The sequence below is a fragment of the Elephantulus edwardii genome, unplaced genomic scaffold, assembly GCF_000299155.1.
Source record: "Elephantulus edwardii isolate Elephantulus edwardi_28Jun2011 unplaced genomic scaffold, EleEdw1.0 scaffold00284, whole genome shotgun sequence".
NCBI lineage: Eukaryota > Metazoa > Chordata > Mammalia > Macroscelidea > Macroscelididae > Elephantulus > Elephantulus edwardii.
Genome location: NW_006400034.1, coordinates 2,554,105 through 2,573,548, shown reverse-complemented (window position 1 = coordinate 2,573,548; position 19,444 = coordinate 2,554,105). Strand labels below are relative to the sequence as shown.

General features: G+C 41.0%; 1 protein-coding gene across 1 annotated transcript; it reads right to left on the bottom strand.

Annotated features, from left to right (window-relative positions):
* Positions 1-9,026: 9,026 nt before the first annotated feature.
* LOC102851661 (glycine N-phenylacetyltransferase-like) lies at positions 9,027-18,610 on the bottom strand. The gene is made up of 5 exons (XM_006900427.1): positions 18,533-18,610; positions 16,368-16,475; positions 13,952-14,078; positions 11,558-11,729; positions 9,027-9,429 (listed from the first exon to the last, which is right to left on the bottom strand). Exons 1-5 carry the CDS (start codon positions 18,608-18,610, stop codon positions 9,027-9,029), a joined length of 888 nt encoding a protein of 295 aa, XP_006900489.1.
* Between the last annotated feature and the right edge of the window lie 834 nt (positions 18,611-19,444).

Below are 19,444 nucleotides of genomic sequence, written 5' to 3'. Positions count from 1 at the left end.
GAGACAGTAAATCACACAAAAGGATATTGACCATCCTTGTCCTGGGGAACAGCTCGTGGATTTGAACTGTGTGACTTTTCGATTGCAGGGCCCACCAGAAGTCCACTCTGACCTATTGAGTGGTTATCTATGTCAGTACTGACTTGACCCCAGTGGGTAGACTTTCAGTTTATAATGTGGAGAACCATTTCCATGAGACATGGACAGTGTTTGTCTCAAGAACAGATATTTCCATTTGTAGCTTGTAACATAACACCTCTGGATGTTGGTTGCCAAGCTGAGAGGAGCTCATGTATTACTTTTTTAAAACTTTTTATTATGAATTGGGTGAATTTTTATAGAGTTTATTACTTTTCCATTAAATTATTCTTATGCATTTTTGGTGAAGTTTACAGGGAAAATTAGCTTTCTCTTCATCAATTAACTCTTGTGTTTCATGATATTGAAAAAAATTTTTTATTATTATTTGTGTGTGTGTGTGTGTGTGTGTGTGTGTGTACACCATCAAATTGATCAAATTGGATCGGACTGGTACAGGAGCATAGTGTCCTTTCTTCTTCAGCAGAACATCTGGTGTATTCGAACCGCACACCTCTGGGATAGCAGTGCAGTTTCTTGCCACTAGGCCACCAGAACTTGCCTGTTTCGTGATACTGTCATTGTAATATCACTTATCTTCCTTCCTTCCTATTTCTCTTCAGCCTTCTTTTTGAACGTTTTCTGCCTTCTGACCCCTGTCCTTGGACAAAAGCTGGCCTTGTGATCTCAAAGGGTTGATTGTTGTAAGGAGCGAGGACCTCCTTATTATTGTTTTACACCTTATTGTTGTTCTTATGTGTTGTCGAGTCAGATAATCGTCCAGTGGGTTTTCAGACACTTTAAAGTGCATGGGAGGACATTACTCATCTTTCGCTCTTGAAGCATCTGGTAGATTCGAACTGCATGCCTTTGTGTTGGTAGCCCAAATCCATAGCCACTAGGCCACCAGGACCCCCTTTAAGACCTGTCTTTTGTCTGGCCAGAAGTTGAGTCATGAGACTAAATTCCGGTTCAGGCCTGAGGAGAGCTTAAAGGCTGTTGTCTCTGGCACTCCACCAATCTATCTGACCACAAAGTCTGCAAGGTTGTTGTTTTTTATTTGCTTGCTTGCCTTTTTAAATGATTCTGGATTTATTCCACATTTCCCACCATCACACTCATTCTATTCAGAATCCTCATGTGTCATTTTTCCACAAAATGTTCAGTGGTAGCTTACTTCTAGTTTCAAGGTTGTGGAAGCCATTCACTCAGAGCTCTTGGAATGAACCATTATCTCCTATTGTCTCTGTACCAATGGTGGGCAGAGAAGACCTGCCAAAAGACAGGAGGTTACAGAAACCCACAGTCCAGCTTTCCTCTAACTTACTGGCAGTTCACTCAGAAATATGGTACTCTGAAAGCTGTATACTTCATACACTTCTTTTAAATTATCTAGGCTGAAGAATATTTTTTTCCTTCCCATCCTGTGAGTCAAGTTCTAGCAATAAGATAGTTGAACAAAAAATATCTCCTATTCATTTACCTGTGATACTTTTTTGGCGACCTTTCTGAAAATCCTGACTTCTACAGCAATATGAAAAATGGCAAATACTGTGTTTCAAATAGCTGATGGCAACCAGAAGCAAAAATATTTACTTCTACGTCTGACTCGGGGTATTGCCAAAGTTTCTGTGGTCTTAGCCTCAGCTAAGGTCAGCTGTTCCCACTCATTGTGACCCTGAGCTATTTGCTATCAAATGTGGGTAACTGTAATGCTTACCTCCTGTGGTGGTCGTGAGGACTACAGGAAACAGTTATCAGTTAAGACAGCGCCCGGCACATTGCAAAATGCTCAGTAAACTTCAAGCATTACTGCTCAAAATTTAGGAAACTTGGGCATAATGTTCAATTTCTGTTACATTATTCTGATTCTGTTAGTTACTTTCTTTTAACTGAATGCCCATGAGCATTAAGAGATATTCTTATTATATGTATTACATATTGTATCAATATATTATACTCTTGTGTAATATATAACTAATTATATTATAAATATATATTTGATAATATGTATTATATATTATTAAAAGATATTCCTGGTTTGTAGCAGATTTAGCTTCATAATGTGTGAAGACAGAGTGGAGGGAGTGTTATAGATTTAATATCCTTTATTGCAGAATTTTTAACTGAGAAATATAAGCCTCTTGAGAACAGATTTGAAGATAACTGAGCTGAGATAGAGTGATCTTTTGGGAGCCCTATTTAAAGTCAGGGAGATCAGCTGACCTAGGAAGTAAGGCATTTCACTGCCAACCCAAAGGTACACAGTTTGAATCCACCAGCTGCTCCTCAGAAGAAAGATAGTAACCTTTTGTGTCTCTGAAACATTCACTTGAACAACAACAACAAAATATTTAAAATATATTTTTAAAAGAAGGGGGAGACGGAGAGAGAGAAAGAAAGACAAATAAAAATGAGAGAGAGAGAGAGAGAGAGAGAGAGAGAGAGAGAGAGAGAGAGAGAGAGAGAGAGAGAGAGAGAGAGAGAGAGAGAATGAATATATATAAATGACTTCCTGGAGGCTTGATCTTCAGAGTAGCTGCATTTCCGTCCAGCAGAGTAGCTGCATTTCCGTCCAGCAGAGGGCAGTGCAGGTACGCACCTGCCTGAAATGCTTTCCTTTTTTTTTGTTTTTTTTGTTCGTTTTTTGGTTTATTTTATTTTAATAAATTTCATTTTATTTTATTAATTTTCATGAACATTTACAGAGATTCTAGAGTTTCATTCATTCATTGTTGCACTTTTCTTCTTTATTTGCAGGCTGCTAGTGAAATAGACTCCGTAGTGCTTTTTGTACAAGGTGCATACAATGCAGACCTCCTCTTCCTTGATGGAAACAACTCCTGGTATGTTGTGATCAATGTGTTTGGATGTAGGGCCGCTTCCTGCCTGTACTAACCTCTTATACTTACTTGCTATGCAGCCTTAGCACTGAACTGATAGTTAATAGGGGAAACCAAGACACTTATTAGATACACCCCTTGACAGTCATTATGGGCGTTTGTGTAAGAACCATTAGCAATATTCATACTCCTGCTCTAACTCAGCATTCCTGTATCTGGGAATCTATCTAAAAGAAATGAATTCGAAGAAAACAATACTTAAATTCAAAACACTATTGTTATTGTTATCGTTAGGTGCTATCAAGTGAACTATGACTCCCAGCGGCCCTATGGACCTCCCGGTCCTGCACCATCCTCACATTTTCTGAAATGCGCATTCCTTTTGTGATAGTAAAAGTGTTCTGTCAGTGTGAATTGCTGTTGAGTCTATTTCAGCATCATGCAGAAATGCTACATGGGGTTTCCTGGCTGTATTCTTTACAGAGAAGACAGCCAGGTCATTTCTACCAAAGGGCCACTGCACAGGTTCAAACCATTAACCTTCAGGTGGTGGGGTGGTAGAGTTTTAAAGAATGACTCTTCTGTCCATTGCTTTAGACCTGAGCACAAGGCCCGGTGGAAACATGTAAGTAAAAGCAATCTCTGGGGCTCTACCAGCCACACTCAGCTCCACCCAGAGTGTGATCTGCAGCTGCCTCCAAGGTGGATCAGCGTCTTCAACGTCATCAACAGCTGCGAGCCCAACATAAGAGAGAGAGCTAACCAGATTGGAGTGAGACTCTGGGGAAGTGTAGCCTGATGGAGTCAAGGCTAGAGTTAGAGGGTTTGCTTGCTGGATGATTGAAGGAAAAGCCGACTTGGTACTGCTGTGAGATGAAGCTTGCTGGACGATTGAGTAAACCAGAGGCTTCTCGTATTTGTATTGCTGCAATGAACCTGGACTTTCACCATATGATATTCTTTGCTTCCACTCCCCTGTATGGTCTTTTTCCTTAATGAACCCCACAAGTGTGAGTCCACCCTATGTAATCACTTCAAGGACTATTTGGACTCAGTAGTGGAAGACGATGCAGTAGCATAGGTGTTGTGTCTGACTTTGTAGCTGTTAGTTTAGTCTGTGGATGTTATTGATGGGGACAGTTCTCCTTCTTGGAGGGTCAGACTCAGCCTTCCCCACATTGCCTTTGCTCCTTTGACAGGCAGCATTATGTTGCACTGCTGTATCTCCCTTAAAGATAGATTCTGCTCTGAGGAGCAGTCTCCCGATGACTTCTAAATGCTACACACTTGGAATGGACCAAGTTCACACTTTCCTCACACTGTTCTTCACAAGGAAGTGGTGGTAGAAGTGGGATCTCTCTGTTAGGGACAGAATCGTTGCAGAAAATCTATGATCTGAACCCCCCATCAGGTTGGCTGAGACCTTCTCTTCACTGCTCCCTCGGGCAAGGCTCTTCCTAATCCTTCCTTCCCTTTCTCTTCCATGGATGTGAGTCATGCTGGCACAGCCTGCTTCCACTCTCCTTTCACAATAGCCTTCATGGGAATTTCACCCAAAGTCAGTCTTGGTTTTCTAATTCTATTTGGTGTCTACATCTTTCAGGACCCAAACGTACACCATGCTGGGGGGGGGGGGAAGATGTATTTGTCTTTTTGTCACTGCAATATTTCACTCAATAAATCATCCATAGTCATCCATTTTGTATAATATTTCATGAGTTCTTTGTTCTTTCAGTGCTGCATAATATTCCAGTGCCTTCACAGCTTCTCTATCCATTCATTTGTTGATGAGCACTTGGGTTGTTTCCAACCCTTTGCTATTGTGAACAAAGCAGCAGTAAATAAAACAGGACTGACATGGGGGTTGGGGGGAAACTAAGAAAAGAGGGGATAAATAATATACACAGCATTGAGACAGACAAAGGAGAGAACTGTATAAAAGGAATATATGATTAGGTATTATTGTCATGACAAGAGTCCAGGATAAGAGCAGCATTGTAAAGTGGTTGGGGGATGGGGGGATGGGACTGTATAACAATGAAATAACTTTTTTTTTCCCCAAAAAAAGTGAACTGGGGGAGGGGGGCAGGGAGGAAAATGTGCAACAATGAATGAATGGAAATCCAAGTTCTTGACAAACTTTCATTAAAATCTCAATTAAAAAAATTGTCATAGAAAAATATTTTGAAATTGTAGATGTCTCTTTCTCAACTGAAGATTTTATAGCCTTTCACGTCACCGGTGGTATGTTGTTCTACCAAGCCAAAGTGGTTCAAATCCACTGCCAGGTTGCAGGAGAGACATGGGTAATCGCTCATGAAAATTGCAGCCTATGAAAACCTGCTCAAATTTGTTATGACTCAATGGCAATGAGTTTGAGAGAATACGTATAGGAGTAGTAACATGATATTGTGCACAGGTGAGACAAGTTTTTTTAGATACAATTTTTTATTTTAATTGTGATTTTAAATAAAGTTTACAGAAAAGTTAGATTTTCATTCATTCATTGTTGTACATTTTACCCCCTAACCTTCCCTTCCCCTTTCCCCAGTTCACTTTTAAAAAAAAATATTTATTAATTTTAATGAATGTTTACAGAGACTTAGGATTTCCAGTCATTCATTGCTGCACTTTTCTCCGTCCACTCAATGCCCCCCCCTTCACTCCTCTCCTTGAAAAAAAAACACCCTCTTTCATTGTTATGCAGTCCCTTCCCCCAAGTTCATTCCACTATGCAGCCTTTACTCTGGACTTCTGTAATGAAAAGAATACCCATTCATATATTCCTTTTAAACAGATCTCTCCCTCATCTGTTTCAATGCAATATACATCATTCCTCTCCTCCTTGTCTGTCTTCTCTCAACCCTGATGTCAGTCCCATTTTACAAAAGTGGAACTTTGCAATATTTATCCTTTTGTGACTGAGATATGTCACTCAGCATAATGTCCTCCCGGGTCATCGTTTTGCATAATATTTCATGAGTTCTTTGTTTTTCAATGCTGCACAGTATTCCATTGTATGAATATACCGGAGCTTCTCTATCCATTCATTTGTCGATGGGCACTTGGGTTGTTTCCAGCTCTTTGCTATTGCAAACCAAGCCACAATAAACATGGGTGCGCATATATCTGCTTGGGTGGAAGTTATGGTTTCTTTAGGGTAAATTCCAAGTAGTGAAATTGCTTGGTCAAATGGTATTTGTATTTGCAACTTTTTGAGAAAGCGCCATACAGCCTTCCATAGTGGTTGCACCATTTTACACTCCCACCAACAGTGAACAAGGGTTCTGGTTTCTCCACTACCTTGCCAGCATTTGATGTTTGCTGTTCTCTTAAATTTTGCTATTTTTAGTGGGGTGATATGATATTTTATAGTTGTTTTGATTTGCATCTCTCTTAGAGCTAGGGATCTTGAACATTTCTTCATGTGCTTGTTAGCCATCTGAATGTCTTTTTAATGAAGTGTCTGTTCATATCCCTTGGGTAGGAAGACTCAATATTGTGAAAATGACAATACTACCAAAGGCAATTTACACGTTCAATGCAATTCCAGTACAAATACCAATTCCATTCTTCAACAAGATGGAGAAGGCAATTCCAATTTTATTTGGGATGGAAAGAGGCCCAGAATAAGCAAAGCATTCCTTAAAAAGAGAAACAAGCTAGGAGGCATCTCACTCCTTGATTTCAAATCCTACTACACTGCCGTGGTGATCAAGACAGTACCAGTTGTACTGGTACAATGGCAGACACATAGATCAATGGAATAGAATTAAGAATCCAGAAATCAACTCATCTACATATGATTAACTGATTTTTGACAAGGAGATGAAATCAGTTAAGTGGGAAAAGGACATCTTTTTAAACAAATGGTGCTGGCGAAAATGGAAAACTATCTGCAGAAAACTCAAGCAAGAACGACACCTGATTCCACACACAAAAACCAATTCAAAGTGGATTATGGACCTAGAACTAAAACCAAGGACTATAAACTTCATTAAAGTAAAACTTGGAAGAACACTAGAAGTACTAATCCACAACATAAAGTTTTCTTCCAAGCATCCTGGAAAATCTACAACAACCAGGAGAGGATAAAATAGATAAATGGGACCTTTGAAGACTTAAATCCGTATGCACATCCAAAAACTTCTCCAACAGGGTAAAAAGGGAAGCCACAGATTGGGGAAAAATATTTGGTAATGACATGTCTGACAAGGGACTTATATCTAGAATTTATAAAATACTTGAGCACCACAACAAGATAAAGGTAAATAACCCAATTGAAAAATGGGCACAGGATATGAACAGGCACTTCACCAGTTCACTTTTTTTTTAAAAAAAAAGTTTTCATTCTTCGTTACACAATCATCTCACTCCTCTCCACCTCAGTCCTCTTTGCAATGTACCTCTTATTCTGAAATGTTGTATGTATAATGGCTAATCATATATTCCTTTTAAACAGTTCTTTCCTTCATCTGTTCCAATGCAGTGCTTGTTATCTATTCACTCTTATTCTTTTCTCCTCCCAACCCATGTCAGACCTGCTCTATAACAGTGGTGCAATGTAGTATTTGTCCTTTTGTGATTGAGATATTTCACTCAACATACTGTCCTCCAGGGTCACCCGTGTTGTGTAATGTTTTATGAGTCCATTGTTTTTTCCATGCTGCATAGTATTCCATTGGGTTTGAGAAAAGATAAATGTGTGACTCATTTTTGTACTTTTCATTTCAACATTTTAAAGTGTGACAAAATTATTAACTTCTAAATGTTTAATTTTTTGCTTGGGATCATAGTACTCTTTTCAACACATAAGAATAGGAATTTAAGCATTAATATTAATAATAGAAAACTCTACCAGAAGTTTAAGCTGGTTTTAGAAGAGACCAAAGCACTAGGGACATCATTGCTGATGGATCCTGGATCCATAGAAAATAGAGAATACCGGAATACCGTTTTGTGTTTTACTGTATGCAAAGGCATTCGATTGTATGTCATCACAAGTTATGGGTGAAGATAGAACACACTAGCATACCACGACTATGGACCAACAGTTCTCACCAGAAGCTACTTCTGTATCCATGGCACATTAGAACAACATATAAAGACAGGTTTTGGTTGTCAACACTTGGATGTAAGATTTAAGTTATTGCTTACATTTTTTTGGGGGGGGAGATTAAAGTATATCCACTATATTTTTACATTTGTTATTATTATTATTAATTTAAATGAACATTTACATAGATTTTAGATTTCCATTCATTCATTGTTGCACTTTTCTCCCCGCCCCCTGCCACTCCCAGTTCGCTCTTCTCTTTGAAAAAGAAAAGAAAAATTCCTTCATTGGTATACAATCCCACACACCCCCCCCCAAGTATACTCCACCCTGCAACCTTCATTCCGGACTCTTATGATAATCTTAATACCCTATAATATATTGCTTTTAAACTGTTCTCTCCTCATCTGTTTCAATGCAATGTATGTAATTTATCCAGCTTTTCTCATTCTTACCCCAACCTTGATGTCAGTCCTATTTTACAACAGTGGCACCATGCGGTATTTGTCCTTTTGTGACTGAGATACTTCACTCAGCATAATGTCCTCCAGGCTCACCCATTTTGAATAATATTGCATGAGTTCCTTGTTTTTCAATGCAGCGTAGTATTCCACAGCTTCTCTAGCCATTCGTTTGTTGATGGGCACTCAGGTTATTTCCAACTCCTTGCTATTGTGAACAAGGCTGCAATGAACATGGGTGTGCATATATCTGCTTGGATGGCAGTTATCTTTACTACTGGTAAAGTGGACAAAAGACAGAGATGCCACTGCTGCCAATTTGTTATGGTATTCCTGGAAATTTGTGGAGCAAAGCAATGTGGGTGGCACAAGGAATATCTGAGGATGCCCAGGACCGAGGAATCCAGTGGAAGACCAAGAGTTCTTAGAGGGCTGAGACCATGTCTGTTCTGTTCCCCAGGTGTTTCTGCTTTTTCAGGGCCCACACAGTACTCCCTCCTTCACCAGTGGTTCATTTAGTCTTTGTCTCCATCCACACACACAGCTCTGTCCCTCACCTCTAAGTATCACCTGGGTTCGGGTCTAGCGTCACAGAGGCACACAGCTCCACTGGTTCCAGTCACAGGGCAAGCGAACAAGCTGCAGAATATGGCTTATATTTTGCATCACTGTGTTGCTCTTCTGTGTGTGACCATAACTGGGGAAGCCAAGATTTTCCACAGTCTGGATCTGGTAATGGAGGACATGTGAGATGAGACCATGGCCCCAATACTCAGGCACAGTTGTTGCCATTCTCATCTCTCCAGTCTGATCCATCAAGTTCCAGGACACAGGGGTCCCCTCAGGCCCCAGGAGACAGGTGCTGGGGAAGGCCTTGATACAGCGTTCAATGAATCTCTGGCTTCTCTCATTGCCACCAAAATGCCAAAGTTTATTCACCAAGGAGGCATGGCTGACATGCAGGGATGAGAGTCTGAATACTTCTTGGTTGCTATGGAGGGGAGCGAGAGAAAAGCAAAGCTCATGATTAAGGTGTTTTATAAAGAGGCTTAGTGGTGGAATCAGTTCAGCACTTGGCTAATAACCAAACAGCTGTGTAGACCTACCTGAGAGCTTGTGGGAAAATGACATAGTGATCGACTTGCATAAACATTACAATCAACAAACAAATCTCTGTCACTTGGGGTGGTTATGAGTCAGAAACATCTCACTGGCAAACAACAACATGAAACCATATGTAGCAAAAATAACTCGCCCTTCACTGCTGGCATCAGAATTGAAGGCAGGATCATCCACAGCTTTCATTATGAAGATAACACATCTTTGCTTATGGAAACTTAAGAGGATTTTATGCATTTACTAAAGAAAATCAAAGATTATAGCCTTCAGTATTAGATCACACCTCAACAAGAAAATAAAAATCCTCACAATTGGCCAATAGGCAAAACAACATAAATGGAGGGGAAAAATGAAGTCTGAATGATTTTGTTTTACTTGGATCCACACCCAACAATAACGGAAATAGTCAAGAAACCAAATGCCATCTTGCCTTGGTCAAATCTACTATTAAGGACATCTTTAAGAGGAAGGATTTTAAGAGTCTGTTTAGAGACTAAGCTGGGTATTTTTCAATTGCTTCATATGTATGTGTGTAAGCTGGGAAATGAATAAATAGAGGCAAAGAAAGGATTGGTGCCTTTGAGTTGTGGCATTGACAAGGAATACTTACATACCATGGACTTCCAAAAGAACAAGCAAGTATGTGTTGGAAGAAATGCAGCTAGGGGAGTTCCTTAGGAGTAAGGATGCTTAGAGCCTGCCTCACATACTTTGGACATATGATCAGGAGAGACTTGTCCTTGAAATGTGGTATTGTGCTTGGAAAATGAGAGGGTCATGAAGGAGAGGCAGACTCTGAAGGAGACGGAATGACACAGTGAACAACAGACAGACACATAAGCACAACAGACATGGTGAGCATGGTGCTGGATGGGGAAAAGTTTTGGTTGGTCGTTCACTGTCAATTATAGGCGACTCAACAATACCTAACCACAAAAGCAGCTTGCCTACAAGAGTCCCGGTTGTGTCGTGAGCTAAGTGTGGGACTCTTGTTTAGATTTACACCCTCCTAAGTTTAAGGCAGGGTCACCAGCAGCCAGAAACTACTCTGTGGCAGTGGGTTTGGTTGCTTCTTACTAATCTGAAAGTTGGTAGTTCAGACCTACCCAGGGGCAGCACAAAAGAGAGGCTGACCATGTAAGAATTACAGCCACAAAAATCTCAAGAGTGCTTAGTCTTTGCTGTCACACCCGGTCATTAGTAGCTATTCCCCCCCACCCACCCACCCATACATTGAGTTAGTTGTGTATTTTTTAAATTCTAGAAAACAATACAATTCACAGTGACCCTACAAACAGCCAACATGAAACTTGTTCTATCCTGTGCCATTCTCATCATCTCTGACACACTAGAGACCACTGCTGAAGTCACCACGTCAGTCTATCTCATTGGGGGATCCTCCTCTTCTTCACCAACCCTCCCTCCTTCCAAGCATGATGTCCTTTTCCAAGGAATAGGCTTGCCTAGCTGTGAAAGTATGAAAGACGAAGCCTTTGCCATCATCGCTTTCTAAGGAGCACTCTGCCTGCTCTTTTTCTAAGACGTATCTGTTTATTCCTTTGGGCGTCTGTGGAATATTCAGTACTCTTCTCCAACACCACAACTCAAAGATGCCAGTTCTTTTGTCATTAGTAGTCACTGTCCAGCTCTCTGAGGCATAGCAGGTGATTGAGAAGCCCATGGCCTGAATCAGGTGCACCTTAGTCTTCTCACTGAATGGACCAGAATCCACCAGACAACAGCAGGCTCCGTGAACTTTGACATTTATTCTTTCCTCTCAGAGACAAAGGAGGCAGAAGGGAGAAAGTGAAGCCCTTGCATGGGGAAGGACATGTGATGACAGAGAAGCAGGAAGGCTGGAGGTAAGGGAGGAAATGAACGGGAAGGCCAAGACAGGGTGAAGAGGATTTGATAGCGTCAACGTGAAAGCAGGGAAAGAAGTGAAGGTGCTTTGGTAGAGAGAGCTCTGTGTGGGACAGCGCTGTTTTTATCACACTCACATGGCCTTGGGTGTGCCACATGTGGATGATAAAGTCTTTGCATCCAGCAAGGAAGGAACAAGTTTCTTTGCTGTCTCAAGTGAAAGATAGAGAATGCACCGCGTCTGTTCCGTCTTGAAGTGTTTACTGGCTGCAAGCCTTTGTAGCACGTCATTCAGGCTGGACTGTGAACCTAGATGGATTATGAGGAGAGAGAGATACAATTGCATAAGCACCTTCAAGGGAGAAGTACCTCAGTGGAGAAGGAAGTGTCTGCATTGGCGACTCAGAAAACCTCGGTCCTGAGTTTGGTGGTACTGCTGCTGCTGTGTGACTTAAAGCATGTCCCATTATTGACATAAGGGAGCTCTGGTGGCCAAGTGGCAAAAAAACTGTGTTGCAATCCTGAAGGTATGTGGTTCGAGACCACCAGCTGCTTCATGGGACAAGGATGGGCAGTCTCCTCCCGAGTAATTAACCACTTCTGAAAACCCAAGGGAGGGTCAGCTAAGGGTCAGCGCTGACTCTATGTTATACAACAACAACACAACAACATAAGACCAAGTGTCTAGTTACACCTGACCAGGCCATTTTGGTAACTGAAAGAGACTTGTTGTTGTTATTGTTGTTATTGTTGTTGTTAGGTGCCATCAAGTCGTAGGTGACTCATCGTGACCCTACGAATGGAAGACCTGCGCACTGTTCATAGAGTTTCGGGAGGCAAGCCATTTTGGAAGTGGATGCCGCTCCTGCTTCCAAGCTTGTTTTAATTGCGGAGCTCCACCAAACATGGTCCATCATGGGTAACCATTCTCACATTTGACACATCAGTGTCACAGTGTTTAGCATCACAGCAACCATGAGTTATCTCTGTACAGCAATGCACAGACCAGTGCTATGTCACTTAGAAGAATGTTTGACAAATAAACAATTTGAAACAGGCCTGAGGGCCCTGCGGGGATTTAAGCCACTACCTGCCTTCAACCCTAGGTCCAGCCTCCAGAGCCTTGTTCCTTGGGGAAAGAACAGTACTGTACCTCAAACACCAGCCCCCCAAAAATCACACGACCCCAAATACTTGCCATTACTTGCGCACATGGACCACCATACACAGGTAGCAAGGAACAATAGCATCCAACGTCTGTAAATTCTCAAAATGGCAAAGAGTCTTGTCAGTCACTGAGTCTTACTGTGGTCATGTGACTTGCTTGAACCAATGGGATAGAAGTAAATTTTACAGACTTCAACAGACTTAAAAATACTTACACAAGGGAGCTCTGGTGGCCTAGTGGCAAGAAGCTACACTGCAATCATAGAAATAAGTGGTTTGAATCCACCAGATGCTCTGCTGGAGAAGGAGGGGCAATCTCCTCTTGTACCAGTCAGATCTTATTTAACGGTACACACACAAAATAATAAAATTTAAAGAAAAAAAATTTTTTTTAAAAGTGCTTGCACATTGGAACTTGCCTTCTAGCCCCATCCCCACCTCTTTGGGCACACAATCACCAGTTATATTTTCAGTAATATTACCATGAAGGACATGAGTCTTAGAAAGGCTACATCACTTGACTGAGATCACACAGCAATGAAGATAAAGTGCAAGAATGCCCCCTTGGGCGTCTGACTCCAGAGAGCATGCTCATAACCAGGACGGTTGTCCGTGGAGACCTCGAAGAGACGCTCTGTGCCACAAGGAGCTGTCATTGTTAGTCCAGGAAAAGGAGACCAGAAGGAAGCTTTGCTCCCGCAGCAGCCAATCCCTGCAATGAATCCTCAGTTTCTTTGCCAACTACATCATAAGTCATTAGCTACCAAGTAATGAGCTTAATTCCCATAGGAAACCAGGAGCTGTGGTGACGCAGTCCCTAGAGAACCAAACTTCTGACAGATCACCCCTCTCCGCTGGTTCTAATCCCTCCACAGCTCCGCAAGAGACAGAGAAGCACTCTCCTCCCGAGCCACGTAGAGACTCAGATCCCAATGCAGGGTCAGATCGGAGTCTGCTCTCGTTCAATGACAATGAGTTCAAAGTTGTTTTAATATGAAACCTGTGGTGAGATCCTGACTGGTGAAAATGGTTACAGATTGAAGTTTGAGATAATTTAGAGGTACCGTGGAAGAAAGATTTCACAGTTACTTCCAAGAAAACCTACCACCGAAAAACACGTGGGACATGGGACACAGGTCTACTCTGAGAAGTATAGATTGTCTTGAGTCAGAGGAGACTCCCTGCCCGTTGATGTTGGAAGCCTAGTTTTTCCTAACTCTAAGGTAATTTAATTGTCAAAAGTTTCCCCCTTTAGTTATTTAGTTGGAACTGAATGGGAATAAATGGCCCGCAGACAACAGTGTGTCATAGTGGGAACTTTTCAGCCCCAAGAAACAAGTTCACACAGATCACAGTCCTCTTACTTTGGATTTGCAAATGCTGCTTCCAGTTGATGACTTCCGGTGAGCTGAGGCAGTCCAGACAGTTCTCCAAATCCTTGAAGTAGACTTGGTAAGTGTTGATGTAGTGATCAAGGTCATCCGTCATCTCCTGGTTGCATCAGGAAAAGGAAGCAAATAAAATTTGTTTCTGTTTCAGGATCGCATTGCTGGTTTTTGGCATTTCACTACACTGAGACTGTCTAAGTACTGAAATGTCACTTCTTCAAGTGCATGATCATTGTTCTGGAGTCGAGAGAATCATGGGATCAAGATCAAAGATTCAATTCTTAAATTCATGTTGTAAAACTACAGCACAATATTTTTGACTACATATATATGACATTAATATTCAAACCAAAGCTATACACATGAAAAAACATTCTTTTATACCTCCATAATCCACTATAGGAGGATGGTAAGAGCAACTTGATAAGGAATAACTCCTGTTACAGGAGCTAATTTTACTACAGTTCAACTTCTCACTGAGCGTTTAGGTGATGAACCCAATAGTGTTGAATATGATACAGGTGAAATAAATATGGATAAAAATATCCAAGAAACAAAATTTGTCTTAGAAAAAGTGCAGTCACAGCGCTCCTTAGAATGAAGGAAGGTAAGACTTTTCATATACTTTGGGCTTCAGGGGGGACAGTCCTTGGAAAAGGACCTTGTGCTTAGGAAAGTAGATCAGAGAAGGAAAAGAAGATTCTCAAGAGAAGGCTTGACCCAGTGACTACACCAGCAGAGATTGTGAGGATGGCATAGGATCTGACAGGGTTTTGTTCTGTGGTACTTGGGTCCTGTGTGCTGGAGGGACCTAACGACAAAAACCAGTGACAACATCCATACCTAACAAAACCAAAGAAGAGGAAGACTAATTAGGACAGTTTTCTTTGAAAAGGCCATCGTTAAATTGCTGCTCTAGAAAGACAAAAAAACTAAAATTATTGAACAGATAGGATTATTCAGGATAAGAAGACATAGAAAAATATTACCAAGTAGTATAACATTAGTGTAGATGAACACTGGTGCACAAAACATACATTGCAGGTTAGTAATGATCCCATTGAAACATTTTGTTCCTTTAATCATTTGAGATCAAAACATCAGATAATATTATTCTAATCTAAAATTTTTTTTAATTTTTTTTGTGTGTGTATGTGTACCATCAAATTGGACCTGACTAGTACAGGAGGAAATTGCCCTTCCATCTACAGCAGAGCATCTATCTGGTAGATACGAACCATGTGCCTCTGGAATTGCAGTTCAGCTTCTCACCACTAGGCCACCAGAGCTCCTTAAAATCTTATTTTTAAAGTTCTTCTTTCTATATATTCTCTAATATAGTGATTTTAAAGCAACATTTCTTATATTACAGGCATATTAACTTTTTATAGGTTTATCTTTCTATTTGTTGTAAAAGAAACTTACTTAGTTTTGAAATGTATTAGCAATCTAAGGGCCCACCGGTGGCCTAATGGTAAGGAGCTGCCCTGCCAACATGAAGGCACATTCAGCTCCACTAACTGCTTCACAACAGAAAGATGGACAAATGTCTCCTGTGTGATTTACCGCCTCTGAAAACCCACTGAAGAAGGGTCAGCGATGAGTCAGTACCAACTCCTCTCCCTCCAATTAGAAACAAATAAACAAACAAACAAACCTCACTCAAAATATATTTGGAAAATGTAGCTTTGTAATTGTAATTGTACTTGTAATTGTAATCTTGCCCCTTAGAATTAGCCTGACTCCTTGTGCTGCTTTGCTCCAGCGTATCTTTGTTCTATTTCCTCTGTTTAGAGTGCCTCTTACTTTTTCCAGTCTGAGAAAAATGTTTATTTACAAAATCAAGTCCTGCTGAGACTTCCACCAAAAAGTGTCTCTAACTCTTTCTCATAACCTCCATCAAATGTAGTTTTAATCAGCTTTCACGTGGGCTCTTTCTGTATCTTTCTATCATCTCTTTTTTTGTATCTTACAACATGTACTAATGTGTCAATCTGCCACGTCTTCCAGTCTGTGAACTTCTTGAGGAGAGAGATTTATTCTCTCATATTGCCCCATAACTAGTGTTTCTGAATCATGAGACTCATAGAATCACCAGAGTCTTCACTATGTCAGCTTAGTGGCAAGGAACTGCGCTGTCAATACAAAGGTACATGATTCAAATCCACCTGCTGCTCTGTGGGAGAAATATGGGCAATCTCCTCTTGTGCAATTTACTGCCTCTTAAAACCCTCTGGAGGATCAGCTATGGATTGGTTCTGACTCCACAGTAACAACAACAACAACAATAACATGATTTATGCCTTCCAATTCCAGGATTTCCATAATGCCATGATAGGTACCCAGAAAATGGGGATGTTGAAGCCTACTCATTTCACACCTGATGTCTTACCTGTTCCTCAGGGCGTGTGACCACTGTATTAAAGTCTGGCCACTTGTCCACTAAGGCCTTGAGCTTAAATGGGTTTCCCTGGTTCATGTGGAAGACAGTTCCATAAACCTGCAGCCAAGAAAGTTGAAAGGTGGACACGTTAGGGTGGAAAGGCAAAGCACCTTGTGTTTGACCAGAACAGTGATTGTTTCTATGAAGTCATGAAACTACGTGGCAGAAAGGGAACAAAGAGAGATGACATAATCTTCATAGATTACATTGTCACCCCAAATGAAAATAGCTTTTTGCTACATCAAATTATAAGACTTATATATTCAGTGAAATATTCAAACAAAGATGACTTTAAAATTCCATTTTTATTGATATTTAAAGATCATTTTCAAAACATATTTCTACATGTGCTATTGTTAAGTGCCATCAAGTTGACCAGGACTCATAGTGATGCTATGAACAAGCTCCAAAAGGCACCCTATCCTGCACCATCCTTGTGATATCTGACATGCTCAAGTTTATTGTTACAGTCACTGTGTAAATCCATTTTGTTGAGAGTCTTCTCTTTCTCTGACACTTCACCTTTCCTTTTCTTCAAGGACTAACCAAATTTACAAAAATAAAATTGTTATACACTATTATGCAGTCTGGTTTTTCCCTCCCTGTGAACACATTGTGAGTATATTTCCGTATAAACACATGCAAACATTTTAAACTGTCTTCTAAAGGCTGCACATTGTTGTTGCATGCTATCAAGTTGGAACCGACCCATAGCTAAAACCTCCAGCGGGTTTTTCAGAGGCAGTAAATCTCATGAGAGGAGACTGCCCATCCTTCTCCCTCATAGGATCTCATTATGTGACTATATCACTGCTCATTTATTCATGTGACTATTAATAGTCATTTCCTTTTTTCCAATTTTTCAGTCCAAAAAAGTATTCCTAATGGAACATGTTTACACAAAAACCACTGTTAGTACCTGCTACATTTCTAAGGAAATGTAAAAGGGTTATGTGCATATTTAGAGCTTTTGGATATATAATTCAATATTACCATCTAGAAAGTTTAAATGAATTCCCACAGAATAGAGACTACACCTTAGTGCCCATAAGATTAAGCTTTAGGGTCTCATAGTTGGATCCATCCCTCGTGGTCCACTCTAACATGTAGGACAGGGTATTAGTATTTGTAAATATCCATTTAATCACTTCTACCCTCAAAGAGACTAAGATACACCTGATCCAAGCCGTGATCTTTTCAATTGTTTGCTATGCATCTGAAAGTTGGACAATGGTACAAATGACAGAAGAATCCTCTATGCCTTTGAGTTGTAGTATTGGAGAAGAGTGCCATTTGGTACCCCATGAGCTGCCAAAGGGAAACTCAATTTGTCTTGGAGAAAGTGCAGCCAGAGTACTTCTTGGAGGCAAAGATGGTGAAGTTTTGTCTCACATACCTTGGACATGTTGTTAGCAGGGGCCAGTGCTTGGAAAAGGACATTACGCTTGGAAAGACAGAGGGTCAACATAAGAGAGGAAGACCTTCAAAGCGATGAATTGGCTCAGTGACTGTAACAATGGGCTCAAGTATTTCAGTGATGATTAACACAGCATAGGATAGGGCAGAGTTTAGATCTGTTGTTCATAGGGTCACTATTGGGAGACAGAGAGAAAAGGGAGGGGAGAGACTTGGAGGATGTGACACAAGAAAGCAGAGTGTTGTTGGGCAAATCATGTAACTAAATTTTCTTTTTTTCTATCTGTTACATGGAAATGGTAGCAAAATCTAGTTGTAAAAAAAAAAGAGCAAGCCAAACAAACAAACAAACAAATGTGCAACTGTCAAACTGATTCCCACTCACTGTGACCCAACAGGAGTGAGTAAATCGCCCCCTAGTGTTTACAAGGTGTAAACTTTGCAGAAGCCGAGTCCCGCACCACTAAGCAGAGTCCACTTAGCAGCTGGGGGATTTTATCCACCAACCTTTCAGTCAGCACTTAGGTACTTAACCCCTGGGCCTGCCAGACTCTGTGTCTTCTAGAGAGACTGAAGAAATTACACGGAAAGAAGGATGAGAATGCCTGGTACAGAACAGGCTTTCAAGAAAAATCACTTTTTCTCCTTTTTCATAGACAGCTACCATTTCTTGCTCCCTTTGCCATTTTTGTTCTCACCTTTAGGGATTCAGGAAGGCTCTTCCTCAACGATTTCTCCAGCATTTGCAGTGTTTGGGCTCCTTGCAAGTGAAGCATTGTGGAAGACCCTTCAGTCTGGAGGGAAGACCCAGAAACAGCAAGCCATAAGGGAGGCTCCGAAATCAGAGTAACACAGTCAATGCTGACGGCCACGTCTTTAGAGTCTCCCCACTGTTCTTTTCATCACTAAAGTCCTCATCAGTTCAGCACAGAACCAGCCTGGTATAGCAGCAAAGGGTTAAACCAGGTGGCTCCTTGGAGGCAAGGATTCTGAGGCTCCGTCTAACAGACTTTGGACATGTTGTGAGGAGAGACCGGTCCTTGGAGAAGGACTTCATGCTTGGGAGGGTGGAGGGGCAGTGCAGGAGGGGAAGGCCCTCTATGAGGTGGATTGATTCAGTGACTGGGGTAATCAGGATGGGAGTGTCAGAGACAGTGCAATTGGCACAGGACAGAGCAGAGTTTAGGGCTGTTGTACATAAGGTCGCTATGAGTCGCAGGTGACTCGACGGCACATAACAACAACTACAACAACAACTCTTCAGCCAATTCTATCCTTCAATTTCAATATTAGACTCACAAGCCTATCATTCAAATATATTTAGAATCTTTTGAAATGAAATTGGTTTAGGTGACGTTCCTGTTTTTGGTGACATATTAGGAAAGAGTTACTGGGCAGTGCAAACGATTAAGACATTAACTGGTGGCAGAAACTTGGAGATTTGAGTCCAAGCGTAAGAATCATGGAAGAAAGACCTGTGATCTTCTGAAAATCAGGCCATCGAAAGCCTTTTGGAGTCAATTCAGCCACAACTGATCTGTTGGTTGATTAGAATCTTAGGAGAAGAATTTAGCCTCTCTATCCAGTATTCATATCTACCAGCTGTTTGG